Source organism: Perissodus microlepis, chromosome 15 (assembly GCF_051167445.1).
Source record: "Perissodus microlepis isolate ML-2025 ecotype Zambia chromosome 15, ASM5116744v1, whole genome shotgun sequence".
Lineage (NCBI taxonomy): Eukaryota > Metazoa > Chordata > Actinopteri > Cichliformes > Cichlidae > Perissodus > Perissodus microlepis.
The window spans coordinates 28,014,648-28,027,411 of NC_140475.1; the positions used below are offsets into that span (position 1 = coordinate 28,014,648).

The 12,764-nt window shown below is 39.8% G+C and overlaps 1 protein-coding gene across 2 annotated transcripts; it reads left to right on the forward strand.

Annotated features, from left to right (window-relative positions):
• Nucleotides 1–637: 637 nt before the first annotated feature.
• katna1 (katanin p60 (ATPase containing) subunit A 1) lies at nucleotides 638–10,621 on the forward strand. 2 transcript variants are annotated; one of them, XM_084953317.1, is made up of 12 exons: nucleotides 638–802; nucleotides 2,148–2,262; nucleotides 2,392–2,557; nucleotides 2,643–2,782; nucleotides 4,685–4,880; nucleotides 5,111–5,226; nucleotides 5,433–5,538; nucleotides 5,616–5,774; nucleotides 6,111–6,237; nucleotides 6,331–6,465; nucleotides 8,011–8,137; nucleotides 9,832–10,621. In XM_084953317.1, the coding sequence occupies exons 2-12, from the start codon at nucleotides 2,228–2,230 to the stop codon at nucleotides 10,028–10,030; spliced, it is 1,506 nt and encodes a 501-aa protein (XP_084809443.1). In that variant the 5' UTR covers nucleotides 638–802; nucleotides 2,148–2,227; the 3' UTR covers nucleotides 10,031–10,621. The 2 variants fall into 2 exon arrangements, with proteins under 2 accessions (XP_084809443.1, XP_084809444.1); XM_084953318.1 differs by lacking the exon at nucleotides 2,148–2,262 and having other exon boundaries at nucleotides 639–802.
• Nucleotides 10,622–12,764: the final 2,143 nt, after the last annotated feature.

Below are 12,764 nucleotides of genomic sequence, written 5' to 3' on the forward strand. Positions count from 1 at the left end.
ACTAACTACAAACATGTGTATTTGGGTCTTCCCTGTCAACATTTTCATCAGTAATACAAATGCTGAAAGTTACGTTTATCATAGTATAACCACACGTCCAACCCAGGTGTCATTGGGCAACAACGGGGCACAGGTTTCACGTCTGTCACCAGGTTGACACATAGAGAAAGACAACTATACACACTCATATTCACAAATTAGAATCACATTCCTTTGGGAAGAAGAGGAACGCACAGAGAGAGCCCAGCTACTCACATCTGCACAGATAGACTCCAGGTTAGCAGATTCAAATCCAGGACCTTCTTGCTCTGAGGCAACAGTGCCAACCACTGCACCACATGCTCCCCTAAAAAGTGAACTTAAAAAATACAGCAGGAATATTCAGAAATGTTTTATGTTAATAGATAACTGATGGCTGCCTTTCGTCAGAAAGAACTTTTAAAAAATTATGCAAACCTTGCCTTACTTAAGATGACCGAGTTAGGGCGAGTAATTCACTGTGAGTAGTAGTCGTAGTGACGTTGTTTTTTCAGGAAGCTCTACGTTTTGTTTTTTGTGCTTTTACGTCCATATAACGTTTGACGTTTTTATTTTGAAGGTCGAAAACGGAAGTTCAAAACTTTTCGCCCCTAGCTGGTTTGCATACGCAACGTGCGCTGTGACAAACTTCCGTCATGAATTGGACAACAAATGTCCCCAGATCGTGTAGTTCTTTTCCCAGTCGGATGGATTCTGTGAGCAGCCTTTCTCTGAACCACGGCCACATTTAGGAAAAGTTGAGCATAAATGCGACTTACACCAGGTTTGTGTCAAAAGCTGTTTCAGTGTCGTTTCAACAACTGTGTTCATCAAGTTTTGCGAAGACGATGCGTTTACAGTTTGAACCAGAGTGAGAGAAGCCAGCCAGCCAGCTTGAAATTCAAACTTAAGGATGCGTCGGTTGTCGTTAACGTCACCACTACCGCGTACAAACGTACACTAGCGTTAACTTGTTTAGTTATCTTGCCTAACATTTAGGTTCCTACGAACAAAGGAGCTGTTCTTCCCATCTTTGAAACGTTAGCGTCTTGTACGTGTGGACTTGAGTGTCGCATTTTGCCTTTAACAGATTATAGTTGGGCGAGGCTCCGTCTAATCTGTGGAGAAACAAGTTCAGCTGAGAGGTGCTAGTCACACTTGTCAACTACGTATGTTTCGCTGAATGTGACAACATGTCTTAAACTGTGCACGTGTCGTAAATATAGTATCACTCTTATATAAAGCAGTGTCCAGATGGCACTACATATGTTCTTGGGTATTTTTCATAGATTGTATACAACAGAGGTGTTGTGCCCGGGCCATCTGACAATGGAACTAGCACCAAGATGGTAATTTAAAGCCAGCTATTAAAGTTGAGGTATTTATGTCCAGATAATCTGGACAGTAAAAAATGCAAATGCATATAAAATATCTGTTTAACAAGTGTAATGATTCTAGTACGTAATAGAGACCTTATGACTTGTAATATGCCACTTCAAAAAGGTCACTGTAGTGTTTTCCAGGCACTTTAGTCCGCATGAACAGTGGTTCGGGTAATAAGTCTGTGTGACATTATTCCATTCTATGTCCTGCTATTTCTGGCCCTTTGGGAAAAACAAAAATTTTATTTGTCAGGGAGTAAATCAAACCTCAATCTGTATCAGATCAAAGAATAACCAGAAAAAAAGAATTTAAGGCAAAAAGTAAAGAAGAAAGCAGTAATACTAAAACCAGTGGATCTTTACAATTTGTTAGTTTTACAGTAGCTTCATGTTTTTGTGTCGAAGCACAACAGGTGCTTTTCACTGTCTGTTTATACATTAGTTTGCATTTAATTAATCTCTGGCTCGTTTTCACACTGTGTCTTTTGTCTTACCTCCTTATCCATCATCAGCAACTACTTTCAACAGATTACTGCCCCTGCTTGGGTCTACAGGAGGTTTCTTTCTGTTAAAAGGGAGTTTTTACCTCCCATTGTCACCAAGTGCTTGCCCATAAGGTGGTCCTCTGAATGTTGAGGTTTCTCTGTATTTTTGTTAGGGTCTTTACCTTGAGGTGACTGCTGTTAGGACTTGACACTATATAAACAAAATTGAATTGACTATTTATTAATTTTTTTACAATGGCAGGAAACTAGACCTTGTTAGAAAAATGGTACTTGATGTAGACACTGCCTGCATTTCCGGTAGGAACACGGGTAGTTCCTCAAATGGTCCTGAGAAAATGTTCTACTGATTACACCAGGTGAATGCAAGCTTTTTGTCTCTGTCTGCGCTGTAGTTATTCAACACTCCTTCTTTCACTGTCAGCAGCATGCCCACTTTGACCAGTCAGCTTTATAAGTTTTTGTGAACCTGTTGTCTGTTTCCACAGCGGTATGAGTCTACGGGAAATTAGTGAGAATCTGAAACTGGCCCGTGAATATGCCTTGCTGGGAAACTACAGCTCAGCCAGTGTTCTCTATCATGGGCTGCTTGAACAAATCAAAAAATATGTGTACACGTTGCGAGACAGCAGTTTCCAGCAGAGGTGGCAGCAGGTAAATGTAGTGCTGATCTTTTATCTGATCATATGAGGAGCCGGTCCCAATTTTTCTTATGCATGCACCTGTGGTTGTTTCTCAGCTGTGGCAGGAAATCATCGAAGAGAATCAACAAGTTCAGGACATAATGTCAACTCTGGGGAACTTTCAGTTGGACACAGCTCCTGTTAAACCCAGTAACCATGGTGATTTTGAAATGAGACCTTTGCATGTGGAACAGAGGTACTGCACTGGCTATTTACATACATGTATTATTTTCTGCTTATTCGTTGCTTAGGAAATTTCATATGCTACAAATTCCGATGCTTTGTGAACACATATCTGCTTCTGGTTTAATTCTGCAGTTTTCTGAACTGCAATTGTTGAATAAGCCAAGAACAATAGTCATGATGTAGTCATATGATTGAGATCAGTGAACCTCTGTAAGCCTCTGTGAGCTTGATTTGTTCCTGCTCTGCCCTCCAGAAAGATGGCTGGTAAACCTCAAACTGTGTATTTTTAACTGTCAGAGATGCACTTCTTGAAAAATTCACCTTTTCATTTATTTTTTTTTACTTTCCCAACATAGTTTATATTATGTTGCTTGTATGCTTGTAACATATTTTTTTGGCCACATGCTCCATTTTGAACAACATTAGTGATTTTTAAAAAATGTATATATTTATTTTATCAAGGCCAGAAATTTCCGTTTTGGGATGAGAGCAGCTATCTGCCACAAACAGATTGTGGCAGATAGTCAAAGGAGCTTGTAAAGAAAAGCGTCTGGACTTCTTTAAGTTGCTTGAAGATGTTTCACCTCTCATCCGAGAAGCTTCTTTCTTTACAAGCTCCTTTGACTACGATGACCTGGATGACTGAGAACCTTCACAGACATTGTGGCAGATAGCTACTCCACCTTAAGCTTGGTTCTGCCAGAGGTCTCTTCCTGTTAAAAGGAAGTTATTCTACCACACCATCTCTGACTACTACTCACAGAGGATCATGTGATTTTTGTGGTTGTCTAAGAAGCTTGGAAAGAAAAGCATCTGGACTTCTTTAAGTTTCTTGAAGATATTTCACCTCTCATCTCATCAGCTTCTCGGTTAAGAAGCTTAAAGAAGTCCAGACTCTTTCTTTCCAAGCTCCTTAGATTGCGATGACCTAGATGACTGAGAACCTTTACATATTCTTGTGGTTCTTTCTCTAATATTGTGTAATTTTATTTATACTGATGCTATACAGAATAAATAGCACTCCACCCACCCAGTTCAAGTGAGTTTTAAGTTATCTGGTAATTAGCAGACTGTATGTTTGTAACACAAATATCTGCACATCAGTGCTGTCTTATAAAATACTGGAATTTCACTCAGCAAAACTGAAGCACAAACTTCTTTGATAGCAGATGCCACAAAGGACGCCGTCTTATTCGTCTTATTTGGCTACAGCTGCCTGTAACCATTTCACCCACCATACAGATTTTAGTTTTTAAGAGGAAAATTATGCAAAGAGACCAAATCTGTTTTTGTACAAACAAAAACATTAAGCTACTCAAACAAAAAAAAGCCCAACAAAAAACTGCAACGTTGGCTGTTTAATGGGACTGTTTTTGGCATTTAGGGGCTTGTTTCATTTTTCATTCCCAGAGGTTGCCTTGAATCAAAATGAGAAGCAGATTGGACTGAGAGTCTGGAAAATTTAGGCTGCTAGTGCAAATGATGATGCTTAAAAAAACATGCTAGCTTATTATCATCATCACCGAGGACACTCTCACAAGAGATGCTTGATCTCAAGAGTTTTACTTCCTGGTTAAATAAATGTTTGTCAGTCTGTTTTTTTTTCCTTTGGCTTTTTGACTGTGTGCTGTGGCAGTTTGGTCTGGTCTTGCTAGTTTTAAATGAAAGATTATGATATTAAGCTCTTTAGTTGGCTATTGGCCGATAGTCTAATCGGAGTGGTGTCAGATCAGTAATATTAGCACAATATTCAAGGGGGGGAAAAAACGATCAATCATACAGTTCTGTCTGGTTTGTGCTCTAAGCACTAAGGCAACAGCTGATTCACAAAGAATGTAAATGTTTCAATGATTTAACACCTGTTGACATTAAGGGGTTGCAGTTGATAGTCTTATCCCTGTTGTCTTCACAGACATTCTCCCTGTCCTGTCAGACGTCCTACCAACCCATACAAAGACAGCAAACCTGCAAACAACCGCCTGAGTGTGGCTGTGAAGGCCCAGCAGAGGCACCTGCCCCGAGGGGCCAACGGCGACAGAAGCAGACCTTCCAAGGGCAAAGAAAAGAAGGAACCAAAGGAGGCTGCTGGCAAAGCAAAGGACGATAAGGTGAGCGATATGTTGACGGTTCCAAGTTGCAGCACACATAGTCACAGCCTTCTCTATTATAATACCACATAACAAAAAGTCTTGCTGATCAAACAGTATCACATGCGGTCTGTTTACTCACTACCTAGCCTGTCATTCCAGTTTGTTTGTTTTTTTCCCCCGAGGGTTTCGTTCAAGGAACTGGGAAGAGTTATTTATTTTTATTTACTTATTTATGGTCTGCCTCTCAGAATAAATCAGATGTCCAGGAGAAAGAAGCAAAGAGGTTTGATGGGGCAGGATATGATAAAGACCTCGTGGAAGCTCTGGAGAGGGATATTATATCTCAAAATCCAAATATTAAATGGTAGGTGAACGTTTCAGATGCCTTGAATGACTAAGCTGTAGTCTTTGAGCTTTCCTCCATTAGACAAACTGTAGTTTTTGGCATGTCTGCTTTGGCTTCACTTAATAGCCTTTTTGTCCTGTAGAGGTTTATCTATCTTTCTTGGCATGAACACCAGCCTCCCTGAGAGTTTTCACATCTGACATCAGTCTAAACTGTTTTTATAGGGATGACATCGCAGACTTGGAAGATGCAAAAAAACTGCTGAAAGAAGCAGTTGTGTTGCCGATGTGGATGCCAGCGTTTTTTAAAGGAATAAGACGACCCTGGAAGGTAGTGTGCAAGCACAAGTTTGTGTCATCACTTGTATCACATGCGTCCTGTTACATAGACGCTATTTTCTTCTTTAGGGTGTGCTTATGGTGGGACCTCCTGGCACGGGGAAAACACTTCTGGCTAAAGCAGTTGCTACTGAATGTAGAACCACATTCTTCAATGTCTCCTCATCAACTCTGACCTCTAAGTACAGAGGAGAGTCTGAGAAACTAGTTCGTCTTCTCTTTGAAATGGTAAGTTCAGTTTTTGTCAGTTTAGTGTTTGTTGGTGTGCTTGAATGTTTTGAACTTAGTTTCTGTTGTCTGTAGTAGTATTTCCTTTAATTTTTCAGGACTGTAAGTTAGTTTTGGAGCCCTCTAGTGGTTGGAAATCACCTAATGCACCTTTATTTCTGAGAGTGAATTTATCACATTAACTGAATAAAACGTGCTTTCATATTAAGTTAAGCCATTTTTGTGAACCAATTATAACAATCTTTGTGTAAAGTTAAACAATTTCTCTTAGTATTAAAAATAATACACTTTTTTTTTTCTCCCTTGAACTGAGTCATTGTATGTGTCCCCGTACAGGCACGTTTTTATGCTCCCACCACGATTTTCATTGATGAAATTGACTCAATGTGCAGCCGCAGAGGAACCTCAGAGGAGCATGAAGCTAGCAGGAGAGTAAAGGCAGAGCTACTTGTGCAAATGGATGGTATAGAACTTTTGTCTATTTCCATTCATGCTAGATATATTTACCTTTTGATGGAGGCAGTTTTTTTCTCTTCTTGTTGTTGTTTTTACGCAGGTGTTGGTGGAGCATCAGAGAACGACGACCCATCAAAGATGGTGATGGTCCTGGCTGCAACCAACTTTCCATGGGACATTGACGAGGCTCTGAGGAGGCGCCTGGAGAAGCGGATCTACATTCCTCTTCCTTCAAGTACAATTGTTATTTTACTGATTTCCACATTGTAGGCAATGAAATGCAATTATTGAAAATGAAAACTGCCAACAACTCTAAACTCTGAAGTGTTGCATGTTTCAATAACTAATAAAGCATCATAACTAGGGATGGGTACCGGTATCCGGTGCCATCATGGCACCGGTTCTGACATAAATGGTAGTAACCAGACTGAAAAGCAGCGCACATTTCGGTGCTTTATTTCCCTGAGCTGTGATACACTTTGGATTCTAGCCAATCATTTTACGTTTTGAGGATAGTAGGCGGGTCCAGGTACGTACGTTCTTTTAGAGCAGAGCTACAGATTAAAAATGCCCAAGGCAAAGCGGTCAAAAGTCTTGCTGTACTTCACAGCAAAATATGCAAACTCAGCAGCCTGCAACAAGTGCTTTAAGGTGATACTGTCAAAGGAGGTAACACCTCAAATCCGATGAAACACCTGGCGACGCATAGCGTTTTTTTTTAAAAGCCGAGAAATGGGCCGTATTTGATAGCTTGCTGCGAGACCGAGCACCGAGCACATCTACTGCGGGTGTGGTGCCTGTTATCGGACCTGGAGTTAGCAACATCCCCCAAGAATCCGAAGAGTCCTGGCCCCTAGCCCTGCCAGTGTAGCAGAAATGATGACGGATGATGACGGCAGCAGCAGCCGTTCTTCTCTGCGTGAGTAGCTTAATGTTGTTCGTGTGGAATTTACGTTGAGTAGGCTAACCACGTTATTACATTAATACATGTAAGGTGAACTAGCAAACATCATCATAGCTACATGCGGCTGTCTTCTTGTTTGATGGCAGATACTCCCTTCACCCTGGCCAAAAAGGCTAAAATGACCAAAGAAAAAGTGGAAAACAGTTAAACATGAGAGGTTTTTGGATAAAGTTGGTGTTTTTTCCATTGTTTAAGCCCTGCTTCCAGCCAAGAGTGATGCCATAAATCCCCTATAGCTGCAGAAAAGGCTAACATTGTTATCTTTTTACAAAAAAAACAGCTGAACTTGAGAGGTTTTTGGACCAATTTTGTGTTCTCCATTCTTTAAGCACCGGTTTGAGCACCGTTTAAGCACCGGCACCGTTTCAAAAGTACCGGTTTGGCACTGGTATCGGATAAAACCTAAACGATACCCATCCCTAATCATAACAGATTTACCTGCTTGACTTGGTGACAAGCATCAGCTGCTCAGCCTCCACATTCCTCACATTCCACTGATTTGAAGCACAGTGCACACAGCTGACAGCACATGCAGCTTTTTTAAAGCTACTTTCTGTTCTATGGAAACATTTATAACCATGCCAGAAGGCTGCCTGGTTCAGTGTCTGCTTTGTGTTAATTAAACTTGACAAATGTTGATTTAGAAATGTACAACATGGAATTACAGTCCCAACATAAATATTCTCAAGGAGGGCTAAATTGCTAACGATGCTGAGTAAATGATGACCTTCTTTCTTCGTGTAAATATTGCTGATGAAATGACCATTTACTGAAGCAGAAAGCATGCTCTAGTTGCTGTTGGCCCTCTGTTTGCAGCTAAGGGGCGAGTGGAGCTGCTCAAGATTAACCTGAGGGAGCTGGAGCTGGCCAGCGATGTGGACTTGGACAAGATTGCTGAGCAGATGGAGGGTTACTCAGGAGCTGACATCACTAACGTGTGCAGGTCAGGGCATATTTCAAAATGAAGTTTAAAGAATACACTAAGCATAACTTCCAGATAACTGCTGATATTTACTGATGGCCCTGGTAGTTAAATGAACTGTAGTCCTGGTATTTGCAGTACCATATTTTCTGCACTATAAGGTGCACTTAAAATCCTTGAATTTTCTGAAAAATCAACAGTGCGCCTAATAATCCGGTTTGCTTATGTATAAATTCTGATTGTGCTTACTGACCTCAAACCGATTTTATGTGGTACACTGCGCTCAAAAATCTGTCAAAAAAACATTTTAGTACGACTTTGGTAAGCTACGAAGCTGCACTGCTTGATGGATTGTTGGAGCACTACAGCTATCGTAGTCAGGAGCCTCGCGGAGTAATCCAGGGTCCAAAACTCCGTCTGTTTCAGGTCCCAGAGTCAAACGAACACTGCAGCATCACTGAGAGTTAAAAACTGTCTAAATTCTTTCATCTTTAATAAAAGGATCAGCGTTGCTGCTTTACCAGGTGTAACAATTAAGTTTAACATCCAGGCATCCATGAAAATAGAATTTAGTCAATTTAATGGAGTTAGCAGGAAGTTAGCTTGCTAGTTTCCACCTAAACGTGATATACCATGACTGAGAGATTTCTGAAAAAATTAAAATGTACAGCTCTGCTATCACTTCCAACATAAATGAAGACAGAAAGCTAAACAGCAGTGACTTTTGTAGGGTTACTGAAGTTGGACTATCTGGTATATAATGATGTGCTACGTGATCCCTAGTGACACAGCTATCTTAGCATAACATAAACACAGTGAAGCTGGAGGATGAACGCTAACTTTTTTCCACTCGATAAAAGTTAACAAATGCAATTGCATGGCAGGATGCTGTAAACGGACTAAACTTCAGTCAGGAGAACAACTGAGATAATCAATCCAAGATATGAGGTTAATCATTAATATAATGCAACAACATGGGAATAGAGCAGCTGCGAGAGAATTCAACATTAATGAATGGAGGAAGCAAGAAGAATAAGTTGAGTAAAGTTTGACTTATCTGCCTGTTTTGTATCACTTAATGCGCCTTATGTATGAAAACAGACCCGTTCATCGACAGTGCACCTTACAATCCGGTGCGCCTTATGGTCTGAAAAATATGGTACTTTGCTACATAAGATGTCTTGCAATTTGTCCGTGTTAGCAGTAAAACTAGTATTTGCTAACACTAACCAGATGAGAGAGAATGAATCGTGATCACTCTGCTGATGCTTGCGAAGCTCCTGTTTGTTAGCTAATAATAATTTAGCGGCTAACGTGGACAAATTGTTGCTTGCTCGCTAATTCTAGGTTTCTTGTGTTCTAGACTGGCTAGCACATTCCTATGTGAAACCACATCGTTTTGTGAGTTTGTGTTAAAGTCTGTTGTGCTGGTAGCCATATGTGTTTGATGTTAGTTATTAGTGGACTGTTACGGTACTCTTTGGCTGTGTTGCTTGCTTTATAACACTTTCTTGGGGACTAAGAGAGACGCTGATGCAAGGGACTCTGCAACAAGAATAATCTCCACAGCTGGGTGCAATTTTGCAGTATGATAATGCACGCTGAAAACATTCACGAGTTTGGTTTCAATTTAACCTAACCTTCCCACCTAAAGGTTTGTATGTGATGAACAGTATTAAGTGAAATCTGACAAACCGTTGTTGTGTGTCGCGTAGGGACGCATCTCTGATGGCCATGAGGCGAAGGATCGAAGGCCTCACTCCAGAGGAGATCCGCAACATTTCCCGGGATGAGATGCACATGCCCACCACCATGGAGGACTTTGAGTCCGCTCTGAGGAAAGTGTCCAAATCAGTTTCTGCAGCTGACCTGGAAAAGTATGAAAAGTGGATCGAAGAGTTTGGCTCCTGCTGATGAAACTTTAAGTGTGCAGCTTAGTGTAAGGTTTTGTGTTCCTGCTAACTGAAATGTTTTCTTGGAGAAATGTGTCAGCTCTGATGTATCGAGCTGCAAGTACATTTCTGAATCAGCAGGCAGGTTTATTACAAAAGTAATTGCACTTGAAAAGTGGTAACTCTTCCTTTTGTACATGTTGTTGCTATGCAAACCTTTTCATCTCAGTGAGTGTCGAAAGAAGAACACGAGTAACTCGGAGCTGATTGTTGATACAATTCATTTTTGGACTTAATCATATTAGTTGACTGGTCCTGAACATGTTGCCAAAATGTTCGACAAATCGGATATAGCTATTAGAAAAACTGACAAAACTGAGTCGGCATTTCCTGAAATACACTAATAGTAAAAGGCCAAACATGTTATATTATTAGTTTATTCTCAGTGTCGTTTTATTGTCTTTGTGCTGGTGTATCTGTTGGATACAGAACCAGCCAATCAAATGTTGTTCCCTTTATTGTTGTTCTTTTCACTTTGCACTTGATTTTATTTTAAACTGTATGGATCTATAACACTTTTTCTTATAAACATTAAACTAAGAAGACATTTCTATATTGCGATACGTGCAAGTTTATTTATTGCTCACTATATCTGCTTAAAAAAATGAGTTCATACATACATATATATATACATATACATATATATACATATATATATATATATGTATGTATGTATGTGTGTATATATATATATGTGTGTGTGTATATATATATATATATATATATATACATATATATATATACATATATATATATATATATATATATATATATATATATGTATATATATATATATATATATACATATATACATATATACATATATGTATATATATATATACATATACGTATATATGTATATGTATATATATATATATATATGTATATACATATATTGGTCAGACACATTTCACACCAGTGTGCTGCTGAAGGTTGTTGTTTTTTTTTTTTTTTATAGCTCTGGTAGTGCTCATCCGGTTCCTCCTTGCACAAAGGAGCCGATACCGGTCCTGCTGAGGGATGCAGGACCCTTTACAGCCCTATCCAGCTCTCATAGACTAACTGCCCATCTCCTGGAATCACACAGCAAATCTTCTGGCGCTGGCATGTCTTGATGTGCCATCCTGGAGGAACTGGACTACCTATACATCCTCTGTAGGGTGCATGTATCACATCATACCACCAGTAGTGTCAATGACCACAGCTTAATGCAAAATTAGGGAAAATGGTCAGAAAATATGAGGGGAAAATGTCAGTGTCCTCCACAAAACGGAGCTACACTGAGTTTGCGTTTAGTTTTATGGTTGTACTCTGAGCTCTTCCATGATGCTTGGTGTATAGGGGTGCATGGTCGCTCCGCAAGGTAGACATTACGTGCCAGTATAACACTTGATCATTAGTCTGTACGGTAACACAGTATGATCACCCAACATACAAAGACAATTATCAGACAATATATCCATGTGATGGTTGTAAGGAAAGCTTTTAATTAGCATGATTTCTGACCCAAATACACAGTCCAGCTGTAATTCATACAATGTATGCACACAGATGACAAAAAAAAGATATCACGCTGATGTATCAAAGACCAAATTAAAACATTTGTTGTTTAACTCTGAACCAACTAGGTGTTGCGTACAGCATTCTGTTGCACAACTTGAGGCAGATTCCAACACTGTTTTAAGTCATCATGCACCTTCCTATTTTTAATGGAAAACTTGTTGATGGAGCAGCAAACTCTACTCACTAGCTACACTATGCATGCACCTTTTCGTTGTACGCAGTATATCATGCATACTGCAGTTTAACTGAACCCTAGGGAGAGAAAATCATGACATCACAAGCTGATCTTTTGGGATGTCTTTGAAAAAGCATGACCAATAGTAAAATAACACCCTCGCACATAAAAAAAACAAACAAAAAAAACCCAACAAAAAGAGAAAGTGGTTTGTGAATTTATGATGAACGAAAACGCAGGTTTTTCACCGACAGCCTGTTGAGCAGTTTGATCCTTCACACCTAGAACTGCCAAACATCAGAGAGGGCTGTACTGCAAAGCATGATTAAAGCTTCGCAAGGTCAACTAAACCTGCTGAACATGCTGAACACTTAACCTGCTCTGGAGCAGGTAATGTTTGAGATCAGCACTTCCTCTGTTATGTGAACGCACACATGGATAGATGGGAAACTGGGGGTAACTTCTGCAGTTGATAACCACCTTTGTGTGACTGCTTAGCCAGATTGTGGCGTCACTTAGCCCAAGTTCAGAAAAGAACAGCTACTTTGTAGCACAGGCCACTGAAGTGATAGTGAGGACATGCAGATTCGTTCTTTGAACAAGAATTGTGTTTCAGTCTTGGACTGTATCAGTCCGCTCGTAGTTTATATATAGAGAAGGTGCATAGACATTCTGAACAGCTTCACTGACATTCTACAATATTAGTAACAGGAAGCCACAAACAATACTGATTAAAGTAGACCACATAGTAATCCTTCTCATGATAGAATCCTTATAAAAAAAAAAACAAACAAACTGAGGCACAGTGAAAAAAAAAGACAATTAACAGATGAACGTCAGTAATGTCGAGTCAAAGGAAGGTTTTTTAGTAGCGACAGAGACAGAACAGAAACTCTGACGCAGTAATCTGCTTAGCTTTGTCTTTTTAGACATTTCAACAGATTTAAGCAAGTGTCTT